General features: G+C 56.9%; 3 protein-coding genes across 8 annotated transcripts; 1 reads left to right on the forward strand and 2 right to left on the reverse strand.

The window, feature by feature from the left end:
- Positions 1–3,483: 3,483 nt before the first annotated feature.
- GNG14 (G protein subunit gamma 14) lies at positions 3,484–3,788 on the forward strand (the record flags this gene model as incomplete). The annotated part of the gene is made up of 2 exons (XM_081230780.1): positions 3,484–3,576; positions 3,663–3,788. 2 exons carry the CDS (start codon positions 3,484–3,486, stop codon positions 3,786–3,788), a joined length of 219 nt encoding a protein of 72 aa, XP_081086906.1.
- A 589-nt stretch (positions 3,789–4,377) lies between these two features.
- Positions 4,378–9,967, reverse strand: FBXW9 (F-box and WD repeat domain containing 9). 2 transcript variants are annotated; one of them, XM_081231754.1, is made up of 10 exons: positions 9,503–9,967; positions 8,207–8,346; positions 8,000–8,128; positions 6,725–6,837; positions 6,548–6,639; positions 5,495–5,643; positions 5,292–5,405; positions 5,072–5,161; positions 4,919–4,984; positions 4,378–4,839 (listed from the first exon to the last, which is right to left on the reverse strand). In XM_081231754.1, the coding sequence occupies exons 1-10, from the start codon at positions 9,909–9,911 to the stop codon at positions 4,765–4,767; spliced, it is 1,377 nt and encodes a 458-aa protein (XP_081087880.1). In that variant the 5' UTR covers positions 9,912–9,967; the 3' UTR covers positions 4,378–4,764. The 2 variants fall into 2 exon arrangements, with proteins under 2 accessions (XP_081087880.1, XP_081087879.1); XM_081231753.1 differs by having other exon boundaries at positions 4,378–4,984.
- Positions 9,968–11,594: 1,627 nt separating this feature from the next.
- On the reverse strand, positions 11,595–25,556 carry TNPO2 (transportin 2). 5 transcript variants are annotated; one of them, XM_081230706.1, is made up of 25 exons: positions 25,307–25,556; positions 23,896–24,007; positions 23,160–23,235; positions 22,928–23,077; positions 22,095–22,201; positions 21,873–22,006; positions 21,698–21,779; positions 21,499–21,621; positions 21,274–21,392; positions 20,305–20,365; positions 20,039–20,204; positions 19,670–19,822; positions 17,912–18,137; positions 17,532–17,703; positions 16,969–17,055; positions 16,783–16,890; positions 16,535–16,693; positions 15,923–16,010; positions 15,639–15,737; positions 14,971–15,066; positions 14,532–14,637; positions 14,140–14,239; positions 13,986–14,060; positions 13,742–13,869; positions 11,595–13,658 (listed from the first exon to the last, which is right to left on the reverse strand). In XM_081230706.1, exons 2-24 carry the CDS (start codon positions 23,992–23,994, stop codon positions 13,762–13,764), a joined length of 2,694 nt encoding a protein of 897 aa, XP_081086832.1. In that variant the 5' UTR covers positions 23,995–24,007; positions 25,307–25,556; the 3' UTR covers positions 11,595–13,658; positions 13,742–13,761. The 5 variants fall into 5 exon arrangements, with proteins under 5 accessions (XP_081086832.1, XP_081086835.1, XP_081086833.1 ...); XM_081230709.1 differs by having other exon boundaries at positions 14,532–14,607; positions 25,307–25,555; XM_081230707.1 differs by lacking the exon at positions 25,307–25,556 and adding an exon at positions 24,963–25,056.
- Positions 25,557–27,389: the final 1,833 nt, after the last annotated feature.

Consider the following 27,389-nt stretch of genomic DNA (forward strand, 5'->3'; position numbering starts at 1 on the left):
GGGTGGAAGAGTTGGTGGTTTTATTTGGAGGGAGAGGTGGTTGGGGAAGGATGCCAAGGAGGTGACATTTCAGCCAAGGTCAGAAGAGGCCTCGTATGTGAAGATCTGGGGGAGGCCATCCCCACTGGGAGAGAGAACAGCCAGTGCAAAGGCCCTGAGGCTAAAAAGGAGCCTATTTAATTAGAGGAACAGAACATCCTCCTTGACAGCCCGCACTTGGATCTCAAACTCCTGGCCTCAGTTCCCTCACCACCTAACCCTGATCTTCCTGCAGTCTGCCACATCTCTGCAAACAGCCCTACCTTCCACTCATCTAGTAGGCTGAAAACTGGGGAGTTGAACCTCATGTTTCCCCGTTTCTCACACCCCACGTCCATCCCTCCACACGTCTGCCAAATTCTACCTACAAAATAGGTGCTTTTCTTTGTTTTCTTATTTATTTATTTATTTTTGGCTGCATTGGGTCTTCGTTGCTGTGCGCGGGCTTTCTCTAGTTGCGGCGCGTGGGCTCCAGTAATTGTGGCACGGGGGCTTAGTAGTTGTGGCTCGTGGGCTCAGTAGTTGTGGCTCGTGGGCTGTAGAGTGCAGGCTCAGTAGTTGTGGCGCACAGGCTTAGTTGCTCCGCGACATGTGGGATCTTCTGGACCAGGGCTCAAACCTGTGTCCCCTACATTGGCAGGCGGATTCTTACCCACTGTGCCACCAGGGAAGCCCTTCTTTTTTTAAAAAATTGAGATGTAGTTGACATATAACGTTATATTAGTTTCAGATGTACAACATGATTCAATATTTGTATCCAGGTGTTTTTCTTCATCCCCACAGCCTCAATGCTGGGCACCTTCCCCTTCAGTCCATCCCCCAGCTGTAGCCAGAGAGCTCCTTAAACAAAAATCAGTTATGTCATTCTCTGTTAAAACGCTGTTACCGTGGTTTCCTCCTATGAGTAAAATCCGAGCTCTTCACCGTGGCCTGAGAAGGCACTGACTTGCCTGCCCTCGTGTCCCACCACTTCCCCTCACTCACTTTTCTCCAGCTACACTGACTTCCTGGCTGTTCTAGAACCCACCAAGCTCTTTCCTGACCAAGGGGCGACGCATCTGCTGCTCTGCCTGGAACACCTACTTCCCCAGCTCCTTCTCCTCTGGGCCTCAGTCCAAATGTCACCTCCTCCAAGAGGCCTGCCCTGACCACCTGCTCTCACCTTTACCTTGCTTTTGTTGTCTTTCACAGCACTTAATACATTTTGTTTGCTCTTGTTCATTGTTTCCTGACTAGAACAGCAGCTCCATGAGGGCAGGATTTTGTCTGGTTTCACGCTGTTCCTTTTACTCTGCACAGTGCGGGGGCACATATTGGGACCTCGGCAAAAATGGACAAACAAACACACACAGTGAGGTCACGGTGATCCATGAAGAATGAAGGGGGAAGGGGTTGAGAAGAAATGAATTCAGAGAGGGCAGAAGGTGCCAGACCAGGCAGGGCCCTGTGTGCTGTAGTAAAGAGGGTGGGTTTTATTCCAAGAGGCTGGGAAACAACAGGAGAGTTTTTAAAACAGACTGAGAGGCTCTGATTTATTTTTCTCCAATTTTTTAAAATAAATTTATTTTTTATTTTTGGCTGCCTTGGGTCTTCGTTGCTGCACATAGGCTTTCTCTAGTTGCGGCGAGCGGGGGCTACTCTTCATTGCAGTGCGTGGGCTTCTCACTGCAGTGGTTTTTCTTGTTGTGGAGCATGGGCTCTAGGCACGTGGCCTTCAGTAGCTGTGGCTCGCGGGCTCTAGAGCGCAGGCTCGGTAGTTGGGGCGCATGGGCTTAGTCACTCCGCAGCACATGGGATCTTCCTGGACCAGGGATCGAACCCGTGTCCCCTGCATTGGCAGGCGGATTCTTAACCACTGCGCCACCAGGGAAGCCCTATTTTTCTCCAACTTTTAAAATTGTGGTAAAATACACATAAAATTCACCACTGTAAGCTTTTAAGTGCACTGTTCAGAAGCATTAAGTACACTCACATTGCTGTTCAACCATCACCGCCATTCATCTCCAGAACTTACCCATCAAACACTAACTCCCCATTCCCTCTCTCTCCTCAGCCCCCAGCAACCCCCATTCTGCTTTCTGTCGCTATGAATTTGACTACTCTAGGGACCTCACATAAGTGGAATCATACATTATCTGTCATTTTGTGACTGGCTTATTTCACTTAGCATAATGTCCTCAAGGTTCAACCGTGTTGTAGTGTGATTTATTTAACAGATCCCACTGGCTGACTTGAGGAGAACGGGGTCGGGGCTGTGCAGGGCAGGGGAGACCAGGCAACTGCTCTGGTCCAGGCACACTGAGCTGGGGGCACCAGGACCCGGATGCTACCAACAGGGTGGAGAGAAGTGACCAGTTTGACAACTTGGAAGTTGATCTGTGAATAGCACAGGGAACCCTATTCAGTACTCTGTAATGACCTATATGGGAATAGAATCTTAAAAAGTGGATATATGTGTATGTATAACTGACTCACTTTGCTGTACAGCAACAACATTGTAAATCAACTATAGCCAATTAAAAAAATTAATTAAAACAAAAGAAAGTTGATCTGATGGCTCTTGAGGAAGGATCAAATGTGGGAATACTGGAAGAAAGGAATGAAGGAGTTAAAGATTTGAGCCAGAGAAGTTGGATAGATGGTGGTGAATTGGGGGGCTGGAGGTTTCGGGGGAAGATGATCCAGAGTCCAGCTTTGGCCAAGTTAGGTGGGAGACAACCGAGAGATGCGTGTGATGGACCAAGGAGGGAGGAGGGTCCTCAGGTGGGTCTGAGGTCAGGGAAGGGGCTGGGATGAGGCAGGGGAAGCCATCAGCATGAGTGAGGGGCTGGGATGAGGCAGGGGAAGCCATCAGCATGAGTGAGTGGATTGAGTCATCTGTGGATAAGAACCCTGGGCCATGAGTGCAGTTGGAGGAGAGACGGGGCTGCACCTGAACCAGGTTACACTTTGCACCTCCGCCCATTGGAGTAGGGCCGGAGCCTGGCAAAGAAAGACCGTAGGGGCCAATTAGCAGGGGATCAAACAGGTCAGTGAGAGCCCAGGGCCCCTACACTCCCCCAGCCAAAGTGACACGTGACACCAGGGCAGCCACTGGGCCTCTTGGAGCAGGGACTCCCCCCTCAGCCTCAGCAGCTGCTGCTGCCGCTGGTGACATTATGCTCCATGAGTGTCCTGGCTTCAAAGTCTCTGCAGGGGTTGGGGAGGGAGAGGAGGGGGTTGGAGAGGCCAGGGTAGTGGGGGCGGGAGCCAGAGCGGGGCTGCAGGAGGAGGACTGAGCAGCCAGGAGTCAGCCGGAGTCCTCAGCCGAGGTATGTGGTCCTGACAGGGGTTGGGGAGCAGCCACTCCCATCCCTCAGTCCCCAGGGGACACAGGAGGATGTGTGGGAGCTCAGGGTTTGGGGTTCAGCCTTCTGCCTGTGGCTCTGCTCACGACTCCCCCAGATGCCCGGCAAGGTGACCACTGGCAGCGACATCAGGCAGGCCCACTGGGCCGTGGAGCAGCTGCAGATGGAGGTGGGCATCGACCGTGTGAAGGTGAGGCCAGGGCAAGGTGGGTGCATCTGAGCAAGGGGGCAGGTGGACAGCCCAGCCCAGGTCTGGCTAACCGGGCTGGCCTGCAGGTATCCAAGGCAGCCGCTGACCTGCTGCAGTTCTGCATGGAGCAGGCCAAGAGTGACCCCTTCCTCATGGGCATCCCAGCTGCCACCAACCCCTTCAAGGAGAAGAAGCCCTGCACCATCCTATGACCCTGTAGCCCGGACCACCCAGGGGGCCTCAATAAACATGAAGTGAATGCTCCTCAGGGCATGGCTTGGCCAGGTTGCTATGGGGGGCAAAGGGGGACTTCAGGCTTGCAGGGACCAGTGTGGTGTGCAACTGGCCCAGCCTCCCTCCCCGCCCACTCCAGGGTCATGGCCACAGGGGCCCACACACCCTGGACCCTGGACAGAGAAGCACGCCCCTCCTTCACCCCATACCTGCTACCCACCCTCCAGCCTATGGGGTAGCATTAGCAGATCCCCTGTCCCACTGCACAAACACACCCGGGGTTAGAGTCTCAATCTACATGCCAGCGCGTGCCACATGCATACACGCCCACATGGCGCACACACACACAGGTGCCATGTTCTCAAGTGTCTCCCTCTTCCACACAGACATACACAGACAGGAATACTATAATAACACACACAGCCAGACAGGCCTCTCTGGGGACACTCAGACGCATGTGATCCCTGAAATGCACCCAGGCGGGCACAGGTGCACCCACACACACACACACACACAGCAGTGGCTGTCGCTGAGGCTTTCATACACCAACTCAGACACACGCACATCCCTGGCATCCCAGCCCCGAGCAGCCTCGGGCGGATCCCTCAGGTGACACCAAGCTCACAGTCCAGGCCGGAGCACCAGTACATCAGGTTTATTTCTCCTTTGCTCTCCAGGGAGAGCAGGCATCCAAATCATAACAAAAACAAGGGCCCAAGGGTGGGGAGCAGCCCCCTGGGTCGGCCAAAACACAAACCTCACCTCCCCTGGCATGGGGCCAAGCCCAGGGACCCCACCACCACCACCAACACCACCGACCATGGCCAGGACTCCTTGTGCCCTAGGCCTGTGGGGGCGGGGCAAAGGCAGCACCAGTGTGGGGGAAGGTCCCCCCGAGAACGGAGGCCCCAGCCCAGCCTGCCAGCAGGCAGATCCACATCCGCATCTGCCTGCTCAGGCCTGCAGCCTCCAGACCTCCAGCGACAGGCCCCCAGAGGCGGCCACCACCAGGTTGCCCTCAGCGCAGATCTGCAAGGACGAGGACATGAGGAGTCGGAGTCAGGGGTGCTCTGAGCAGCCAGGCAGGGCGCATGGGACAGGGCCTTACCCCATTCAGCACGTTGTGGTGGCTTCGAGTGCAGATGGTCCTTGGTGGGTCTGTAGGCACGTGCACCTGGTGAGGGGCAATGGGCAAAGGTCACGAAGTGTGCTCCTGGCAAGTGAGGGTGGGTAGAGAGGGGGGACTGTCGCAGGGCCTCACCCGGATGGTCTTGTCGGTGGACGTGGTGTACAAGGCCCCCAGGGAGTGTTTGATCCCTGTGATCTGAGACCTGTGGCCCACATCAAAGGACTGCGGAAGGGAGGGACAGGTGACACTCAGGCGTGGCTCCCCCAAGGCCAGTCCCCCACTGCCACCCGGGGGTTAAGAGGTAGGGAGGCAGCCCAGGGCGGGTCGGGTGGGGGCAAGAGCCTTGGCAGACCCGGACGAGCTGGAAGCAGCCATCCCGGTTGGCGAAGACATGCAGCAGGCCCTGGTTATCGCCGGCCCAGAGCTGAGGCTCCTGGTAGGACATGCAGAGCAGGTAGGAGTCCAGCTGTGGGAGGGACATGGGACGGAGCAGCTCAGGCCAGTCGGGGCCCTGCCGCAGCCCTGGTCCCTCCAGCCCCCCTGGGGAGCGCCCACCTGCAGCCGCTGCAGGACGCTGTTGGCTCGGCGGTCAAACACCACCAGCGTGTGGTCCTCACTGCCTGAAATGATGTGCCGGTCGTCCGCCAGCAGCGCCAGCACCGCGCTTGAGTGCAGCCGCCGGCTCTTCAGCAAGGCCGGGCCGACTTCATGGGCGATGGGCCAGGGAGGAGGGGGACATCAGAGCCCCTTGGAGGCCCCCTGGCCCACCCCAGGACCCTGGGTCTCCATCCTTCCTGGCAAAATACTACTCTGTCTGCTCCCCCAACCCCCATCCCACAGGTGACCCTGTCGTTCCTCTGCCACCCCAGCTGGATCCGGGCTTCACAGGACCACCAGACACCACCCCCCAACCCACCTCCATCCCTTCTCCTTCCTCCAGTCCCATCCGCTCGCAGTACAGAATGGACCTCAGCAAGTCCCAGCATAAAATGCTTCCCTCCTCCTGCAGGTCAGCCTGAGACTTGCCCCCACCCCATCTCGGCTCTGGCTCTGCCTGGAAAAGTTACACTGGGCCCTTCAATTAAAATAAGAATGAATAAATAAATAAACAATGGAAAAGGCTTATGTGCTGGGCCAAGTTCATTCTAGGCATTTTAATGTAAACATTTAGTCTACCAAAGTTCTTATTGTCATCTCCTCCCATTAGCCCTAGGCGGCTGGAGTTATTATTATCTGGATTTGACAAATGGGGAAACTGAGGTTCAAACCTGACTGGGGTCACACAGCTAGGAGGAGGGGGAGCCAGAATTCTCAAGGACTGTCCTGCCTCCTATGGGACTCAGGCTCAGAGGCCCCTCCTCTGGGAGCCCTCCAGCGCTTGACCCCACCCCACGTGGAGGTGGGGCTTCCTCTGCCCCCAGTACCCACCCCCACCTGTCACCTTTGTGGCCCCCAGCACAACACAGGCCACTCTGAGTGGTCAGCCTCTCGTTATGTGACTGTCACCCCAGTTAGACTGTGAGGCCCAAGTGTCTCCTTCCCCAGGATGACCCTGGAGGCACCAGGCAGCCCTGCTCTCCCACCTAGGCTTCAGGGTCCCCAGCCCACCTCTGGGGTCGTAGACGGTCACCTTCTTGTCATAGGTGCCAGTCACCAGGATATCAGGCCGGTAGGACAGGCACAGCACAGCTGCCTTGGCCCTGGGGACACACAGACCACAGGGCTGGGGCTGTGGCCAGACAGACCCCTGCCCACCCAGGCCCCCCTGTCCAGGACCCCTCACACTTTATCTCGCCAAACTGCTGTCCATCAGCCGCCATGTCCCAGAGCTTCACCGTGCTGTCCCAGGAACCAGAGCACACCCGGTGGTCCAGCGCCGCCAGTGACCACACCCAGCCCTGTGGGACCAGACCCCTGTGATCTTCCCCATTTCACAGAACCCAGAGCGAGTCAGCACCGAGTAGAGATTAGAGCCTAGGTCTGTGGGTCTGACCTCAGAGCCCAGGACATGTGCATCCTAACCTAATAATATTCCTAAATTAAGTTCTGTAGAGCCTCAGCTGCAGTGGTGGTTTGAGGCCACATGACAGTGTGATTAAGAATGGGGCCTCCATGGGAACTTCCTGGCAGTCCAGTGGTTAGGACTCCAAGCTCTCACTACCAAAGGCCCAGGTTCTATCCCTGGTCAGGGAACTAGGATCCCGCAAGCTGTGCAGCACACACAAAAATGGGACCTCCAGGGAGTTCCCTGGTGGCCTAGTGTTTAGGATTCTGGGCTTTCGTTGTTGTGGCCCGGGTTCAATCCCTCCTCAGGGAACTAAGATCCCGCAAGCTTCTTGGTATGGGGGAAAAAAAAAGAATGGGGCCTCCACTCCATGACCTGGGTGAATGAAGTACCATCCCTCAGTTTCTTCATTGGGAAAATGGGCATAAAAAAAAGTCCCTGTGTCAGGAGCTAAAATGCACAGAACGCAGCTCCCCACTGACTCATTCCTCACCAAACCCTCTGAGGAGAGTACTATGATGTGTCCCGTTCTACAGAGAATGAAACTGGTGCACAGAGAGGTTGAGTCCCTCACCCAAGGTCACACAGCCAGGAAATAGCAGAGCGGGGATTTGAACCCAGCAGCCTGGCTCCGAGACCAAGCTCTTGGCCACCAGCCTAGACCACCTCAATGGCTGGTGGAGGTGCCCCTCCATGACCACCTCTCATGAGATGACAGTCATGCTCAGAGCTGTCTGATCCCCAAGGGTGGCCTCATAACTGCCCTACCTGGGGCCACTCAAGGTATACCCGACATCTCCTAAGCACCTACTGTATATGAGCCTGAGCAACGCTCTTAATGCATATTCATTTCATTAGTCCTCATCCTAATTGACCTCTGGACAGAAGCAGAAACTAAGGCCCAGAGAAGTCATACATCTCACTTAAAGTCACACCAACAATAGCAGAGCAAGATTTAAATCTATGAGGTCTGGTGCCAAAACCTGTGCCCTTTGCCACGGTACCCTACCCAGGCCGCACGCCTCCTACCTCTGCCTGGCCTCCTACTCCCTCACCTTGTGAGTGCTGTTCTTCTGGGTGCCCAGGGCCTTGACCAGAACCCGGCCGGGCTCCACCCCCAGCTGTTGCAGGTCCCACAGGTTGACATTGCGATCTCGGGAGCCTGACAGGCAGAGTGTCCCACCCTGAGAGAGAAGTGAGGTGATGTTGTTGGGGTCACCCTGGCCCACCACTGCCTGGCCTTCCACCGACCCCCGTCTCACCTGGAGCAGCAGCACTGAGTCAATGGAAGCAAAGTGCCCATCGGCCAGGCAGAAGTATTCAGCCCTGCGCCCATCCTCTGCCCAGCGCGACAGGTGCTGCTCCAGCTCAATGCAGGCTGCTGGCCAGTCAAAGTCCTCCTCTGTGGGACGCAAGAGCAGGGTCCCCAGTGGGCAGGAACCCTGCCACCACCCACACCAGCTGTCCAAGCTCACCGCGCTGGCTTCCAGGGAGCATGACCTGAACCAGACTTGGAGAGAACCCACCTGGATCCCTTACCCCACCCAAGGAGGCCGAGGCTCTAGCTTTGGGACCACCAGCCCACGCACCTGCCAAGCACGTCTAGGATTGCTCCTTAACCAGTTTCCAGAAATTGGGTAACTGGAGCCTCAGGATCACCTTCCCGGGCCTCATCCCCTAACCCAAGTCTGGGGGATAGCAGCCTCAGGATGTTAAGGCCCTGCCTCACCCCTGGCTAAGGTCCAACCTCAGCCCTCCCAACCCTCAGGCTGGGCACAAGAGCTAGGACTTCATAACTAACACTTCCTGCCTCGGCCATCTGAACCAGACCCATGGAAGTGTTTCCGAAACCAGCATCCCAAACCTGGGAGCTTTGTCAAGATGCGGAACCCAAGCCCTTGACCCAACCAAACATCTATGTTTTATCAAGCTGTTCAGTAAAGTCCCATCAATTCAAGATCACCAAGCTGCCTTATCCTCTAGGGAACAAAGACCTTGGAGGCAGGAGAAATTACCACCAGCCCCTGCCTAAGATCCCAGGTTAGAACCTGGACTCGAGGGTCTGTGATTGCTAATATCAGGGATCCCAACCTCTAAACCCTAGCTTAAGTTCAAGGGTTGCAGGCTCTGGACCTGAGTCTCCCTCACCCTCACCTAGGCCAAGACTCTAGAGGTAAGGGGATTTGGCATCACCAGTTACTGCCTTAGCACCTAGACCCAGAACCTGGGGATTCTTGGGCTTACTCTGAGCCCCAAGGAGATTCTGACAGACTAAGACTTCAAGTCCCTGTGTCAGCCCCAAGCCTGAGGATCGTTGGATTCCGAGTTCAGGGACCCCAGCTACCCAAGTAGATTTCCACAGCCTCAGGACCCCAAGTATCTGCCTCATAGTCCACCCAGAGGTCAGGGACTTTGGTACCACCAGTAAGTACCTCAGCCACCGCTGAGCCAGGACAGCCAGGTAGTCTGCTCCAGTGACTGTACTTACAGCACCCTGGACCCTCCCCCCGCCCCAAGCTTGACCTGGGCGGGCCACCCTGGCCCCCGGGCGCGCGCACCTTCCACCACTGGATAGGGCGCGCGTACGCGGCGCTGCGCGCGTAGCCTCCAGGTGACATGGTCACGCACGAGGTCGCGCAGCGCGTGGCACACGCGCGGCAGGACGTGGAGCACGAGGCGCGCGTCCAGGTAGGCGCATATCTCGAGCAGCAGCTCCGGAGGAAGGCTCAGCAGGCCCGGAACCGCCACCGCCGGGCCCTTGGACGCGGCCCGCGGCTCCAGAGCGCCAAGGGGCACAGCGGGCGCGGGCAGCGGAGGGGCGCGCGGGGGCGCCAGCCCGAGTTTCGGAGGACTGAGCACGCGGGCCACGTAAGCCTCGGCCTGTGCGTCGGGGTCAGGCTCCGGCTCCGGCTCCGAGTCATCGTCCCAGGCGCAGGCATCATCGCGCGGCCCTGGAGGCAGCTCCATGGCGACCGGGTGGGCGCGGCCGGCCCGGCCCTGTCAGCAGCCGGGCCCGCGTCCTGTCTCCTAGGCAGCGCGAGGGTACTTCCGGCGCTGCGTAATGACGTTAGGGCGCCAACCGGAAGCGAGCTACTCGTGTGGAAACTGGCCGCAGGCTGAAAGCCAGCTCCATGGAAGGGTCTCTCGTTCTTCAGCCGCGTCGGCCCCGAGCTGGAAAATGCAGATTCCTGGTTCCTGCGTTTTTTAAACTAGCATCTCTGATGGTGCTGATGCAGAGGGCCAGCGGACTCTGGTTTGAAAAATACGGCCCTGTCAAAGCACTTCTCACAGGTGACACTGACCTTACAAATAGAAAAAATAGAAAACCCCTTTCTCCTGGTTCGCAGTCTGGGCATGCCAGTGACTCGAACTCCTGTTCTTTTCTTCCGGAGCCAGAAACAAGAAGCAGTTACACTGCAGAGACCTCGGTGAAAGTTAACTCTGAGTTACCCAAAATCCTACTGATAAAAACAGCATCTCATTTACCGACAGCCTCTTTTGAGCCAGGCAGTGTTAACGCACAAATTCTAAGCAGCACTAGCTGTTCCCTCCCCCTGACTTTTTTTCTTTTTTGATTTAATTGTATTTATTTTTGGCTGTGTTGGGTTTTCATTGCTGCGCACAGGCTTTCTCTAGTTGCGGCCAGTGGGGGCTACTCTTCGTTTCAGTGAGCGGGCTTCTCCTTGCAGTGGTTTCTCTTGTTGCAGAGGACAGGCTCTAGGCGCGCGGGTTTTAGTAGTTGCGGCTCACAGGCTCTAGAGCCCAGGCTCAGTAGTTGTGGCACACGGGCTTAGTTGCTTCGCGGCATGTGGGATCTTCCCGGACCAGGGCTCGAATCTGTGTCCCCTGCATTGGCAGGCAGATTCTTATCCACTGCGCCACCAGGGAAGTCCCCGCCTGACTCTTCTGATAACCACGTGGCTCGTTGCTCAAATCACCTTCCCAGAGTACCCTACTGTCAAGACTGACCATTTTCCATAACGTTCTTTCTCCTCTCCCCGCTGTATTTTTCTCTATGGGACATTATCGCCGTTTCACGGATTAGCTTTCCTCTCACTAAAATGCACACACTTGTTAAACGGTTAAACGGAAGTTGGTTGTGTGTCAGCATTTTAAAAAATTTCCCCAGGTTGATGCAGGTGATCCTTGGGCTGTACTGAGGTTGCAACAAGATTGTATCCTGAGGCCTGTGCGTCCCCAGATGAGCAGTTTCTCATTTGCCTTTACCTGTTGCACATATTTACCTATGTCCCACAGGCTTGGCACTGAACTGAGCATTCTACAAAAATGTCTAACCTGCCCAGCAATCCAGAATTGTGAAGTCAAAGATGACAAGAATGCTGCAAGGTCTTGCTCCTTGCCACTCAGTTTAGTCTTTAGTAGATGGGGATCGTGAATCTGGGCTGTAACACTAATGGGTCCCCTTTAGTGAGCTCAGGCTCTAGTGAGCTGTAATTATGTCCCAGAGACTGCACTGCATGTGTTACGTTACCACATTTAATCTTTAACCTTACTTACTTCCCCACTCCCACAATTATTTCCTGAGCTGATTCCTGTGCATCCCTATTTCTAAAACTTCCCAGGCCCCCCTCCACATCTCTTCTCTACTGCCAAAGCCCAGGACACAAGAGGCCAGATGGAGACCAAGGGTTTCACAAGAAACTGATCTTTACTCAACAAAGTTCTACACAAGTGGAATCTCACGCCACCTTGGCGCCAGTCCCCAGCACAGCACGGTAACAAATGGACAGACCCTGGGAGCCCGCAGGAAGAAGAGGATGAGGGGGAAGGAGGGATGTGGGAACGAGAGGGACTGCAGATCGAGGCCAGTCAGGGTCCGCAGCCCTGCGCAGGGGAAAAGGTTGAGAAGCTGAAACTTCGTTGTGCAAAAATCAACCAAAAAATAAATTAAAAAATTAAATAGTTTTCTTAATTAAAAAAAAAAAGAAAAAGAAAAAAGATAACTAGAACCAGGCTCCCCTTCCCTGAAGGTGGTTGGAGGCCCCCCATCCTGGATGGAGAAGGGGTTACCAATCCCATCAGACAGCCAATCCACACACCCAAGAACCCAGCAGAGGATGCTCCAAAGAACTGGAATTACCAGAAAATTAATGGTATTTAATTTTTTTTTCTTTTCTTTTTTTTACAAATGGCTTCCAGAGACCTGCTGGAGTTTCACAGCGGGGGAACCAGCTGAGTATATGGAATGTGCACCAAGTGCCCCTTGGAAGAGAGGTGGGGCCTGACCCTGTCTGACAGGAGACACAGGGCTGTGATGAGGGTGTGATCCAGTGCTCGAGAGGGATGCATGGAGCAGGTCCCAGAATGCAGGAATCCAGTCAAACCCCCAAAACCGCAAAAAGAGGCCCCCAGAGAAGTAGAAAGCAGGGAAGAGGAAAACAACATTAAGGGGGCTTCAAGGCTTGGTTTCAGTTTTGAGGCCAACTGGGAAGTAACCACACCCCCTCTCTCTAGGGGAGCCTCTCCCACTGTGCCTGCATCCCCAACCAATCCCAGAAGTTTCCCTAGGATCGCTACCCCAATCTGGTGGGGTCTTGGGGCCTACTGGGAGCTGTGATGATCAGGAAGTCCCAGGGCCAGAGTGGTGTAAGGGAATACACCACCCTTCCCTTCCTCCAAGCCTTCAGTTCCCTCTTGCTGGCAAAGCATAAGCCTTTGTTTTCTATCACCATCAATTAAATGCCTCAGCCTTGGCCCTTGTGTTAAAACCCAGGCCTGGAAGAGGGCTCTTGAAAGCAGAGAAACGGACTGCCTTTGAAACAGACTTGCTTATGGAGAGAAACAGGGGTAGATGTCAGCAGCTCTGGCTGCCCCCAACTCTCCTCAGGGGGAAAAAGTTCCAGCCCAGCATCTTCGAAAGTCACTGGAGCACAGGGGAGGGAGAAAAGGGCGACCTCTGGCCAGCCCCGGCCACTTCGGTGGTCCCCACTCTTCTGGCTGGGACGGGACAAGGAGGGAGACACACTGGCTGAGGCTGCCACAGAGCTGGCAAGAAGTGTGCGGAGCAGGTCCAAAGCGTGTGCGTGCTGGCTGGGCGGCCCCAAGGTGGCCGTCCTCTTCCCTCCCCCCGCCCCAGGGTCCCAGCGGAGGTCCCCAACCCACCCAGCCCTCCCTAATCACCGCCAATTCCGGCAAAACAGCAGAAGCTTCTTAAACTCTAGATGCAGGTTACACGGAAGGCCTTACGAGTTAACTCAGGGGTTCACTAATTCTACTGTCTCCATGCAGTCGGGGAAATGGTGGGGCGGCTGGCCCAGCCTGGCTGGCTGCAGCGCCCACACATGCGTGCAGCCACGTGTGTACGTGTGAGTGTACGTGTCTCTACAAGGACCCCCCTCCCCACCTGCTTTTCCCTTGCCTCATCCTAAGCCGGATTTGGTCGGCCGTGTTGATTCTTCCCTCCCACACGTGGCTGGCCCAAGTAGGCTGCCTGAGGTGACCCCAATTAGAGCAAGGGGCCCTTGCTGCCAAGAAGTCCCACCCCCCTCCCACTTATAGGATGAACGTGGAGGCCCCACCCACCTGCCCACCCGCTGACCGGCCTATGGCCGGGCATGGCAGGTAGATGGACGGGGAGGGCGTCTGGATTTGGGTCCCACTCACTCCTCCCTAACCCCCCTCGACCAGGGCACGGCGACTTCTGGACGCAGCGCGCTCCCCAGCAACCCCTCTGACGACGACGCAGACAGAAACCTGTGAGGAGAGGAGGGGGTCAGGGCCTGCGCTCCTTTGGCTCCCACAACAGCACCAGCCCTCTCTGCACACGGCCTCCTCACCTGGCAGTCGCGGCACTCATCTAGACCCCGTAGAAGGCAGCTAGCCTCTCCTTAAGCAGCGGCGGGAACTGCTCTGAGAACTGCTGCCAGTTTTCCTCCCCAACTTGGTCTTTGAAGCCATGGAGAATCTGCAGCGAGGGAGGGGATGAGGGGCGCCCCGGAGCGGAGCAAGATGAAGATGAACTCGGTCTCTCCCCACCCTGCCGCCTTCCGAGACTAGATCAGGGCCAAGCGGGAGCCCTACCTTATAAAACATGTCCCGAAGGTCATCCTTCGGGCTCACCCAGGAGGCTACAGCGTCGCAGAAGAAAATAAAGTCCTGAAACGTGACGGATCCCACGTGAGGGGCCGTCCAAGCCCAGCCCCAGCAACTTCCCTCAGAGCCCAGCTGCCCCAACCTGCACGACACCCCCGGGGTTGACGCCTATCATCATGCAGATGCCTCGGAAGGCCGAGTCCTTCTCCTCATTGTCCCTGATGTTCCTGAGGGATGTGCACCTGTGGGGAAGGGAAGCGGTGGGGAATCAGCCAGTGGGCCTGGGGCAGGATGGACATCTGTGGGGGACAGCGGGGAGCGGCGGGCCAGTGGGTGGTGGGGCTGGGATGGGGCATGTATCTGTGAGGCGTGGGGGAAGCAGGAGATCAGGGCGCGGTGGGGCTGGGTCGGGCATCCACGGGTGGGCAAGGTAGGGCTGGGCGGGCACAGGCAAGGGACTGGGTCGGGCCTGTCCCACCCTCCCCCCACCACCCAGCCCACCGTACGGCAGGCCCCACACAGGTGGGCACACACCAAGGCCGGATGAACTGCTGCAGCATGGGTGCCACCTCCTGTGGGCACACGTAGCCCAGGCGGCCGATGGTGATGGCTGGAATGGCAGAGGGACTCGTCAGGCGACCTGCAACCCCGAGCGGCCCCGGTACGTGGCAGGGCCTCTAACACGAGGCACCAGCCCCGCCCCACGGGCCCCAAGAGAATAGCTCCTGCCAGCTCCCTGGGCCCCCAAGCTTGGCCCGGTCAGGGTCTCCTCCCCACCCCACTTGGGTCTCTCCCAGGTCTCCCCCGAGGCCAACATCTTTCTTAGGCCTCCTCCCATAGCCCCATTCCAGGTCCTTCCAGTCACCCTCCTTGGCTCTTTCCCAAGGCCTCTTGTCAGCTACCCTTCTAGCCAGGATACCCCACCTCCAGGAGGCGGGCAAGGGGGTGGCAAGGGCCCAGGCCTGGGGCCCACCTGTGTTTTCCAGCAGCGTCTTGGGTGTGTTGGGCCGGTTAATGATCTCCACCAGGTTGTTGAGGACCATCTGCACGTAGGGCTGCATCTCTGCCCCTGGGGGACAGGCCAGTCAGAGCCCCACACAGCCCACGCCACCCACACTGACCCTAGTTGTATCCAGACACTGGCCAACCAGTGAGGGAGCAAGCAACCTTCTCTGGCTATCTGCTGCCCAGGGTCCATGGCCAACCAGAGACAGACCCACACCCTCCCAACACCAGAAGCTTCCCTGGTGTCACTGCTGGACACCAGGGTGAGACCACACCACCCAGCCTCCCTGTGGGGTTAGGCAGGGAGCAGAGAAGCAGTCACAGTCTCCCAACCAATCCCAGGGGGCCTTCAGCCAATTGCTTGGAGGGGAGGGAGGTGACAAGTAGTCCAATAAGTACAGGCCTCCTGTCCTGTGCCTTTGGAGAAGCCAATTACAGATGGCCTTTCAGCCATCTGTCCCCATCTCGGATGAAAATGCTCAGAGGTGTCCCCTTGTCCCTGGCCAATTGGAGCCTTCCTCAAGGAGCACCAGGGCCCTCTAGAGGGAACCTGTCAGTCAGAGCCAGACTCCTGCCCCCAGGCTGGGAACAAGCCAATGGGGAGGGACAGGGCCTGCCCAGCTGTGGGGCACTTACCCATCTGCATGCAGATCTCGCCAATGGCCCAGGTGGCATTGTTGCAGACAGAGATGAACTCGGGGTTCAGGTTGGTGCCCAGGATGGGCATGAACTCAGCTGGCAGGGAGAAAGAAGGGTGCTGAGCAGGAGGGCCAGCCAGGGTAAGCTTCTGAAACTTGCGGGGCAGGCCCCATCAGACAGTACGAATACATCCCAGTTCGGTCACAGTCCTCCCAGGTCATCTCTCCATCACTTGAGGCCAGGGCTGGGGTCATGGGCTAAGGACGAAATGGGGGTCGTACCGATACAGGGCTTGACATGGATGAAGCAGGCTTTGGTGAGGTCTCCCAGGAGGGCGAAGGAGCTCTGCCGGACCTCAGGCATCGAGTCCTGGGGGTTGGAGCAGGGTCAGTGTGGCCGGGCTCCCCTTCCCCCAACCAGCCGGGATCCCAACTAACCCCTCAGAGCAGGGCAGCTAAGGGAGCAGTTCCTGGAGCATGACCTGACCCTGCCACTTCCCAGTGCCAAGGCTGCAGGCCCCATCTGTACATCTGGGACTCAGGGGGCATGTGAACGAGAATGCCCAGCTCACTGCCACTACAGAAGAGAGTACTTGGAACTGCTGCCCATCCTCAATATGCTGGGGGGTAGGGGCATGATATTGGAGGGGCTTGTGCTTTCACATTTCCTATTTTCTACTTTTTAATTTTCTACATTGTTGGGTTTTTCAATGAGATTTTACATGTCTTATTTGAATCACTTTTAAAAATAATTACAAGCTTTTTTTTTTAATGGGTCCTTTCTCCCTGATGTCCTCAGGGCATAACCAAGGCCCTGAGTCCACCCAAGGCAGCCCACAAAGGCTGCTGGGTGTCACCATTGTCCACTTAGAGGCCCGCGAGGGGCCCACCCACCTGCATGCACTGAAAGAGCAGTGTCATGATGTTGCTGCGGGCTACCAGCTGCTCCACGTGCCCACCCAGGCCCTCAGCCAGGCCACTGAGCAGGTCCAGCGCCACGATCATGAAGTCCTTGTCAGGGGCCTCATACTGCTCAGGGTGCTGGGTGTACATCTGGGCACAGAAGGGGGCAGGCAGGTGAGGGGAGTGGGCCCAGGCTGGGGCAGCAGCAGAGGAGCGAGTGGTGCTGGAGGGATGCTCACCATGGCCTGGGCCAGCGTCTTCTGCACCAGGGTAACGCAGCGCTGGTAGACGGGCTCACAGTAGGGCAGGAAGCCACTCTGCAGGGCAGTGGCCACTGATGACAGGCACTGGCGGGGAGGAGGGCAGGAGAGGTGAGCTCAGGTGGGTGGGACGGGGCCTCGGGAGAGGGCCTGGAGCTCACCCACCTCCAGCAGAGGGAAGAGGTCCTTGTCTTCATCCTTGAGCTCGTTCCACTTCTGGATCAGCGGAGGCATCAGCTTCTGGATGTATTCCTGGAAGGGGAGCAGGAAGTTGGGGCTCCCTGGGTGTGGGTGGTGGCCTGGGAACCAGCAGGGCTCCCTGTGACTCAGAGGTGCCCGTCATCTGAGCAGTGAGGTCTAGGCTCCTAGCTTTGGTTCATTGGGCCCTGCGAGGCCTCGCCATCCAGCCAGACTTCCAGGCCCTTCTAGTTCACTCCCTTCTCACCCATCCCGAGCCCCACCCCCGCCCCCCTCCTGCCCCTCAGAGGCTGAGTCAGCGCTTCCTGCTTCCCGCAGGCCCCTGAGCTCCCCCAGCACAGCACTTACCACGCTGTCTCATAACTGTCTGTCTCCCCCACTAGACTGGGAACAGGGCGAGGGCTGGGGCCGGGTCTGTCTGCCTGTCGAGGTCATGGCCACGTCCCTGGCGTGCGACACGGGTCGCCGCCAGGTCACCGGACGCCAAGGGGCACAGGGATCGGGAGGAGGGAGCCGCTGTGGGGTCTCACCGGCTGGTTGAGGTGGTGGCCCACAGAGTCGGCCAGGGTGCCGATGGCATCGTAGAGGATGAGCAGGTTCTTGTGCTGGTACTTGCCAAAGGCAAAAACGAGGGTGTCCAGGATGTAGCTGAGGTAAGGGACCAGCTCCGTGCAGGCCTCCTCCTCCAGGGTGGCGAAGGCACTGGAAAGGGGGAGGGGTTTAGCAGGCAGCCACAGGCGGGGCTGGGCTCTGAGTGGGGTCAGGGAGGGTGCACTCGGGATCAGCCAGTACGAATACGTGAGAAATCAGCGCAATGTCAGGGGTCATGAGTATCATCACTTCCCAGAGAGCAGCCAGTGGGGCCAGGTGAGGTGAGGTGAGGGCTGTGGGGCCAGGGGTCAAGGTTCACCTGCAGGCCGCCTCCTGTACCCTCTTGTTGCCATCCAGGATGCGCTTGAGCAGCTCCGTCATCAGAGGCTTGAGGTGCATGTCAGGGGGCTGGCTGACCACCCAGTGGGCATAGCGGCTCAGGGTCCAGCAGGCGATGGAGCGGACCAGGGCCTTCTTGTCCGATAAGCACTGGATGAGGTGCGGGATCAGCTCTGGCAGGTAGGGCACCATGCCCTGCATGCAGCCTGCAAGGAGCCGGCACAGAGGCAAGGCTGAGTCCAACTGGGCCGGGCCACATCTACCCTCCTGGGGAGAGGATCAGCCACACCTGACAGATGGGGAAACTGAGGCTTGGAGGTAAATAACTGGCTCAGAGTCACAGAGCCAGTGAAAGGCAGGGTGGGGATGGGAAACGGCATCAGAGCAAGACTTTCCTCTCCATCAGCTCCACCCCATTCCAGGGCTTGTGATGTTTTTATCTGGTCACTAGTTCATTGATAGATGGCCAAGCTGCACACTGACTTGGGCTTTATGGGCAGGAACAACCCAGATGGACAGAAAGGACCTTCCCTTTGAAACCTTCCTTGGATATTTGTGATTTTTCTTTTTCTACTTCACATTTTCTCTTTTTAAAAACCCTTAACCGGGCTTCTCTGGTGGTGCAGTGGTTGAGAGTCCACCTGCTGAGCAGGGGACACGGGTTCATGCCCCGGTCCGGGAAGATCCCACATGCCGAGGAGCGGCTGGGCCCGTGAGCCATGGCCGCTGAGCCTGCGCGTCCGGAGCCTGTGCTCCGCAACGGGAGAGGCCACAACAGTGAGAGGCCCGCATACCGTAAAAAACAAAACAAAACAAAAAAACAAACCCTTAACCGTGTCTCTCTTTTCATTACAGAACACAGATAATAAATAGCACACCCTCTGATAATCCCAAGCCCTGAGATCTATTTTTACCAGTTTAGGGTCAGTTCCTTGAGATCTTTTCCCATTATATATGCAGAACACTTCACATAGTCTATTTAGATACATATGTGCATTGTGTAACATGTTATGTGTTCTGTTAACATAAGACCCATTACTTATTATGTGAGGAAATATTTCCTTAGACAACTTTGAAAAGCTCTCCAGGGTGAGGGCCCCTGCTGCCCTCTCTGCTTGTTCTAGCAGGCCTGGATGCTGAGGGGGTCGTGTGTGCTGCCTAAACAGTTCTGCAAAGCCCTCTGGTAGTTCACGCTGTACACCCCATCCATCAGGACAAGGGGAACCTGGAAACTGGGTCAATACAGCACAAGCACACCATGTGAAGTTTAAGGAAACACCACCGCACACTTCTGATTCTGGCAGGCCAGGCTCGCAGCCAGAGCAGGTTTGAGGCCCAGCTTCACTCTGGGTGACGAGGGAAGTGCCGTTAATTCTCTCTAGACCTTAGTTCTCCCATCTAAGAAACCCACCTCCTCAGGTGGTAGTGAGCCCACAGGACAGGGCTGCCTGCTGTGGGGCAAGCACTGCGGAAGTGCCTGTTCTTCTTATTGTTGCTGTAATTATGCTTACGGCCTGTCCATGAGAATTAAGGAGAGAGCTTGCTTTCAGGGGTCCCTTTCAGGCCCACAGGCTGAAGGGAAGAGTCAAATCCCAGAGCTGTTTGGAGTGGGGTGAGCAGGCCTCTGGAAAGAACCTGGGGATGGCGTCGCCCCCAACAAGCGTGCCTGGGCCAGCCCCAGTCTCACACTAGCGTGGGGATCAGAGGTCAGGCGCAGCCAGGCTGGCAGGTCACTTACCCTCAGCAATGGCGCCCAGCACCAGGATGCCCGACTCCTTGACCACCCACTCGGGGTGGAAGAGGAGGCCCTTGAGCAGGGGGAGTAGGTGGGGCAGCAGTTCCTCCCGGAAGACGTTAGCCAGGACGTCCAGTGCAGCCGCTGAGCACTTCCCTGGGGTGGGAGGGGAGATGGGGGGGAGGGGTGGCGGGCTCAGGGAGGCACATCAGGCAGGCCACCAGCCCTCCTCTCTGTAGCCCCCAGGATCAGAGATCATGATTAGAATCTTCATGATTTGCTCCGTATAGGCTTCTGATTCCCTCCTGAGAGGGGAGCCCAGGGCTTGCTGCCCCCTACTTCCCCCTTCTCACCCCAGGCCAGGCCACTTACTCAGATTCCAGTCGGACAAAGCATCATCATCATCATCATCCTCTGCATCCTCAGAGCCATCAGGCCGCTCAGCCTCATGGGGCAGCGTCACCGTGCGTGACTTGTGGAAACGTGGCTTGATATCCTGCTCGCTGTCAGGGACGGCCTCATCCTCCTCCACATCCCCCTGTGAAGCCAGGCAGATGGCTAAGCACCACAGAGGCCCCCATCCCCAGTGCCCCAGCCTTCATCCACCTGCCTGTGCCTGGTGGTCAGCCCTAACTAACCTTAAGCAGGATGATGTCGATTTCTGAGTACTTCATCCCGTTTACCAGGATAGGGATCAACCTGTTGGAAGAGAGGCTGTTAATCAGGATGCAGGGGCCCCAGAGGGGGCTTACAGCCTGGGGAAGCAGGAAGCGGAGGGGAGGGGAGGAGGTCAGGGAGCCAAGGGCCGACCGCACATGCTGATCCTGCTTATGCCACACCCACTCATTTCCCTTAGTGGGTGCTATCTCAGCCGAGTCTTAGCCACTGTGACTGGGTCAGAGCTGACACTCCTCCTAGCTCCACAGGAAGGCTCTGGACCCAGACCCCTGGCCACTCAGTGAATTCCCAACCCCTGAATACACTGAGAAGCTTGGAATAGTGCCTGACCCCTAGCACACCATAGAGCAGGGACATGTGGCCCTGTCACCAGGCACTTCCCTAGGATGGGGCCTGGTTAGGGGACCAAACAGGCAGGGCAGCTTGCCCCCTCAGCTGGAGCCCATGCACCTCGGGATTGGAGATTTTGGTTAGAGCCATCACTGACTCGGGGATAGAAAAGTGATCCAAGTTGGTCAAGGAGGATCAGCCCTAGGATTTTTGCAGATATACTGGCTGAGAGAGAATTTCTTTACTCTGAGGCTCCTGAGCTGGAAGGCTGCAGAAGGCCATGGTACTACAATGAGGGAAGGCTGTGCCTGAGAACAAAGCCAACACAGAGGAAGTAGATCTGAGACCAGACAGACGCCTTTCACATCACCTGGATCCAGCTATGCCTAAAGCCTCTGTTGAGTCTTCACTTTTTTCCACCTATAACTTAACTTAAAGCTACATACTTATCGTTTGCAAAATAAACGTGCACAGGAATAAAAGTAAACCGAGATACAAGATGTGGACTGAGGCTAGCGCAGGAGCTGACCAGAAGGAAAGGCATAGGCATGGCAAGGGGTGGAGGCTGGGGTGGGACAGAGGGCAGAAGCAGCACTCACTGAACCAGGTGGGAGGCCAGGACTTCCTTGCAGATGGGCTGCTCAGCCAGTGTCAGCCAGAACTCGCAGGCCTCAAGGGCCACGTTCTCATCGTGGTCCTGGGTCCTCTGCAGCATGTACTGGGGTGGGATGGGAGAAAGGCTAAGGCCTGGCCCGGCCAGGGGTGGCTCCCCACCTGCCTCCCACCCCTCAGCGCACATGCGGGCTGGCCCTGGCCAGGCGCACCTGGATAATGCTGTGCATGTGGGGGATGAGCCTGTCGATCCGCACTTCCAGCAGCATCACCAGTGCACGGCACACGTTCTTCCGCACCTCAGGGTCATCATCCACGGCCAGGGCGAACAGATGCTACAGGGAAGCCGGGGTCAGCTGCGGCTGGGCCCTCGGCCCTCCCCCTGCTCCCCTCCCCAGCCCAGTGGCCCACCTCGATGAAGGTGTCGATGTTGTCCATCAGTGCCTGGGCCCGGTCCATGATAAACTGATTCACACAGGCGATGGCATGGGACCTGGCAGGGGGCAGGCAGCATATGAGTCACCCCTGACCCCACCCGTCCCACCTGCTCCAGCCCCCCTGCAGACCCCTGGGGAGCCGCACCCACCGGATCTTGGGGCTGCAGTGCTTGAAGAACTGTAGGAACTTGGGAATCATGATGTTGAGGGGCCTGTTGAGGGCATCGCTGTCCAGAAGTTCGGATGAGTCTTCGCAGATCTTCTGCAGGGCTCCGAAGGCTCCCTGAGTGGAGGGGAGCAGGCACATGGGTGTGGGTCCCCGTGTGGCCCCAGCTCCCGCTTAGGCAGGCAGGCCATGGCTCGTCCCCTACCTCACAAGTGTTGTAATCCTCCGAGTTGAGTAAGTTGCACAGCTGGGGCAGCAGCTCAGGCCACATCTGCAGCTCGCCCTTGGAAGCGATGGTGGTGATGAGAATGCCTGGGGCGGCCAGGAAAGGACGCTGCCTCAGGCTGGGTGCGGGCCTGCCTGGCGCCTCAGCCCTCCTTGCTGCGCACTCACTCCAGCACACACACTTTCTGTGCGCTACCCACTGTAACCCTACACACTCTTTGAGATCCTCTGAGTCTTACTGTGAGCCAGCCCTGTTTCAGCCCCTGGGATGCAGCACAGAAGTAAACACAAAATCCCTGCCCTTAGGAACTGACTATCTAGTGAGGGAGGCTGTGAGGTAAAGATAAATCAGCAAAAGACCTGGGCGGCTAGATACCAAGAGATAAGGGAGGAAATAAACCAGAGAAGAGGGTTAGCAAGTGCTGAGGATGAGGGTAGCAATTTTTAATTGGGTGGCTAGAGAAGGCCTTACTAGGTGACACCTTGATATCTGAGCAAAGACCTGAGGAGGTGAGGGAGAAGCCATCTAGGTTCTGTTCTCAGAAGTGAGAACAGCTGTTTCAGGAGGGAGTGGTTCAGAGCATGGACCTGACCTAGTCACTTCTGAGCTCTGATACTTGCCAGGCAAATCCCTTAACATCTATGTGCCTCAGCTTTCTCATCTGTAAAATGGCAGTAATAACAGTACTACACTACCATCCACGGTGCTGGAACATTCAGTGAATCAATATCCTTAACACACTGAGAAGTTTCTTGGCCAAGAGTGACAGCTCAGGGCATCGTCACAGGCTGACTCCCGCTGCACCCTCTTACCTATGGTGGCCCGGATGAGCGAGGAGGCATCGCCGATGTTGTTGAGACATTCCTGTTTGATGAAGTCGGCCACAGGTGGTGGAAAGCTCTGGTAGTGTGCCTTCACGTTGTTCTTGAGGATGAGGCCACTGAGAGAGCGAGTTGGCTCATCTGGGGGAAGAGGGCTGAGGCTTAGGGAACCACAAGGGAGAAAGTGGGGTCAGGCTTGTGTGGAGGGGCACCAAGGGCATACCTTCCGACTTGAGTCTGGTCAGGACAAATATCAGGTAGTTGTTGAAGTCGGGAAACTGGTTCAGTTGTTTGAGTTTCTGCTAGGTTGTTAAGGGTCTTGGGAGACAGAGGTCTTCCCCAGGCAGAGCCCCCTTACTGCCATATAGCTGATACTACTTCTGACTATGGGGACCAGGCAACCAGCTCCTGGAACCCCACCTGTCAGCCCCCATGCCCAGAATAACACAGCATTTCAGGCACATGAGATTCATACAGCGGGTGGGGGAGCATGCCTGAGCTTCCCACCACTCCTGAAGATCTGGCCAGAGCAGGAGAGGGTTAGCAAACTCAGCTCTCTCTGAAGTTGGCAGCTCCGCTCACTAGCAATCCAATGTTGCATGCTTTTTTTTTTTAAAAAAAAGAAGGGAACTCACACTTTCAAGTGAAACTTGCTAATGGTTTAAATAATTTAAAAGTTTAACTTATAGCATTTTAAATGACCAATTGAAAAAAGGAAATTTTACCCATTAAACTCAACTAAAGCCAAGTGCCAGCTAAAAGTGCCCCCTTCTCCTGCCGGGCCACATTTCCTCTGGGAATGGGACCCAAGAATCCTAATCCTTAATTCTCTGCCAAGGCCTGCTCCTGCCACAGCAGAAAGAGTCTAAGAATTAGAGAGTAGACCCCTTCCTCTCTGGCCTTCAGGAGCTGCAGACGTCTGCCCCGTCCCCCCCAGACCCGGAAGGAAGGAAGGATACATCCTGCACGATGCGCTGCGTGGCTGTGTTGGGCGACTGCGAGTCTTTGAGCAGCTGCAGGACCTGCTGCAGGCCCTGCTCGTCTGGCTGCCAGTCCATGGCGCAAGGTGAACTGCGGGGGTAGGGGCCAGGATCAGCGCTGGATCCCAGGGGCTCCGTGTGAGTCCCGGGCTGAGCCCCCGCAGGGGTGGTGGCGGCGGTAGCAGGGCGGGAGCGTCCTCGGCGTACAGGAGGAGGACGCCGATCCACGCCCGCCCAAGTGCGGGGTCCCCGCCAGCTGCGCCATCCACGGCCGCGCAGTCGCGGGCTCGGGAGGGCGGGCGGGGGTATGTGGAAGCGGGCCATGCGAGGTGGCGACGGGACCCGGCGGATCCTCATCCCACCCAACACTGGGCCTTCATCCCACCGCGGCCCATGCCGCCGCCCTCGGCTCCGGGCCTTAAGGCTTCCACTTCCCTCGAAGCTGCTAGGCGAGGGCCCAGCCACCTCCCCATCCAGGGGCCCTGCCCCAGAACACGACAGCGCCCCAGCCCCCGTGGTCTCTCCCGTGCCGGCACGCAATCCAGCGATTCCCCTTAATCAGACCCAAAGCAGTCTCCAGACAGGTCCCTCATGCCTCTCCGCAGGAGAGTCAACCAAGCCCACCTATCCGGCGACAGAAGGCCCCTGGACGGGTCCCTGTCGCTTCCTCAATCAGGTCTGGCAAAGCCGACCCCGACAGCGCTCCAACCCCCACCCCCCGCCCCAGTGAGCATTAACTCCCGCTGACGGGTCACTGCTGCTTCCCCCAATCAAGTTCGACCAAGCCTCCCACCACCTCGAACCGAAAACCCTCTTCGTCCGATCCCTGCGGCTCCCCCCAATTAGACCTGGCCGAACACTCCCCGGGGCATTTCCTCCAACTGATCCCAGCGACGCCTCGCAGTCAGACCCAGAAAAGCCCTCTAGGCCGAAATCTGAATCCCCTTCCCTGTCAGGGTACAACAAGCACCCCCCCCCAACTTTTCAATGCGGCCTCCCCCAATCAGACCCAACCATGCCCCACCGAAACAGCCCCCTACACACACCCGATCCTCGCGACGTCCCCCAATCAGTCCCTAAGCAGTCCCCATATGATTGCCCCAATCAGAGCCCCTCCAGCCCGACCCCAGGCGACCCACTGGCCCGATTCTCGCGGCACCGGGACCTGGCCCGGTTCCGAGGCCCCACCCCCTAAGCCCGGCTCGGTTCCCCCCTCCCCCGCCCCGGCCCATTCTCGCTGCCTCCTCAATCGGGCCCAACCGGGTTCTCGGCCTTTCTCGGTCAGGCGCGGCCCCGACGCCCGGGCCGCGCGCCGCGCAGGCCTGAAGCCCTGCGGGGGTCGACGCAAGCCGGGGCCCAGCCGGTTAGGGTCCGGGTGAGGCTCACTTACCCGGCCTCGGGCAGCAGCAGCGGGGCCTTAAGCCGCGGCTTCTCCTGAGACTCGCGAGGAAGGAGGGAGCCAAAGAGAGGGAGCAAAAAAAAAAAAAAAAGAAAAAAAAAAAACGCGGCCGTATATGAACCGCGGAGGCTTCCGTACGCCGTTCAAACTGGCCTAGAAGAACCAATCAGGAGAAGCAGATGTCGCACGTGGCCTGGCACCGGGAGACCTAGGCCCCGCGGAGGCCGGGTCACGTGACCGAAGAGACGAAGGCTCTCTAGGCCTCTCTGGCCGGCCGGTCCTCCCACCATCTCGTTTTCTCAGCCTGCCTCACGCTGGCCTGACAGGAGCTCTTTTCTGGAACTAGGAGTTTGGTGGCGCGTGGGACTTTTTGGTGTATGGTGGACCTGGAAACCCTTCAGTCAGAGCCACCTGCGCCTTTGTCACCCCCCTCCTCTAAGAATTGAACTGTGCCTTCCTCCCTCCATCCAGATGGTACTTGGGAGGAGTACATGTGCGTGCAGAGAAGGAGTGGAGGGGACTGAGCCTGGGGTGGACTTTATACCCGAGACAAAGAAGGGAAAGCCAGACAAAGGGAGTGCCTGAGACGGGCTGGGTTCCTGAAGAAGCCTCTGCCATATTTTGCGTTATTTATTTTCCAGTACTGTTTGACAACTTTTAAAAGGATATGAAAAAAAAAAAACACGAGGATATAAAATTTTAAACGAAATGAACTAATAAAATAAACGCTAGAGCAAAAGGCCTATCTCCTTTCGTTCCCTGAGGCTGAATGAGGTGAAACAGTTAAGGAAATTTAGGTAAGGAAAGGAAGACGAAAAAACACATTCCGTGATTCTTGCGCCGTCCGAGTACAAAGTAGGGCACCCCTTTTCTTTCTCTTAAGAGTAAAGCGGAGTAGGGAGGAGCATGAGCGTCCCCGTTTCCCCCTCCCCACGTCTCCGCCCTCCTGACAAAAAGTTGGGCGACCTTCTGCCCCTCGGAGCTTTAGTTTCCCCATTTGTCGAATGGGTATAAGAATAGTTTGCTGGGTTAGAGATAATCCAAGTTAAGCATTACAAGACCTGCAGTAAATTGTTCTTCAAAAACTTGGCTTTTACTCCGAGGCTCAAGGCCGTCCTTTTACTGTATTTGGCCCCGCCCTAAACCAATATTTACTGAATTTACTTAATCAACTAGGGCTCTAATCCCAAAGAACAACCCAGCCCTGCCCTGAGGGACGTTTTGGCCTCGGGAGAGGCACAGGTCAATTCTTGCCCCAGCCTGGAGGAGGGGGACAGTTTTCTCAGTCCACTTGCCATCGGCAAAGTCAGTCCTAGCTCCGTTCATTCATGAAAAACAGGTACCAGGCCTCTCTTGCCGAATACTGGGGCCGCCAGGGTTTTGGGAAGGGTCAGCTGGCGCCAAACTCCACTTCAGGAGTTGGGATCCCTAAAATAGCGGACTGGATTCCCACCTCAGCCGGCTCCGCTAGACAGGAAATGGGTTTGAGGGACACATGCGGAAAGCCGCCGCCTTCGCATGCGCAACGGTCTTCCCTCGCGCATCGTGAGGGCCTAGAACTACAAATCCCATCTTGCCGTGCGCCCGCGTCGCCGCGCTTACGATCTCTGGCTGAGACTCGAATCTGAGGGGTTGGAGAGCCCCCCAGAGATGGGCGTTGAGCAGAAGGAAGAATGAGGCGGAGGGGCTGGGACGGGATCTGGAGGTTTCGGGAGAGGATGCGAACCGTAGGAGTTTTCTGCTCACGGTTGGGGGTTGCCTCAGACAAGGGTCAGGTGGGGAGCGAGTTGGAGATGCAGGAGAGAATTTGTTAATGCTCAGCCCCTACTTTTAATATGTCTAGTGTCCAACGGCCCCGAGCAGGCCTCGGGGGAGAGAGGAGTCCGGGCAGAATAATGTGACCCCTGCTGCCTCTATAGTCCACAGTATTGGCCCTCGTGTGATCACAGGTCTTTCTTCCTCTCCCCAGATGGTGAATTTCAGTACTGAATCGAAAATCAAAAACAAAATTTTTCCCCCGTATTTATTATGCACCTACTGCCTGTCAGTGTACAAGTGGTATTCTCACAACAGC

The sequence above is a fragment of the Mesoplodon bidens genome (genome assembly GCF_964165515.1).
Source record: "Mesoplodon bidens genome assembly, chromosome: 4".
In the NCBI taxonomy this organism is placed as follows: Eukaryota; Metazoa; Chordata; class Mammalia; order Artiodactyla; family Ziphiidae; genus Mesoplodon; species Mesoplodon bidens.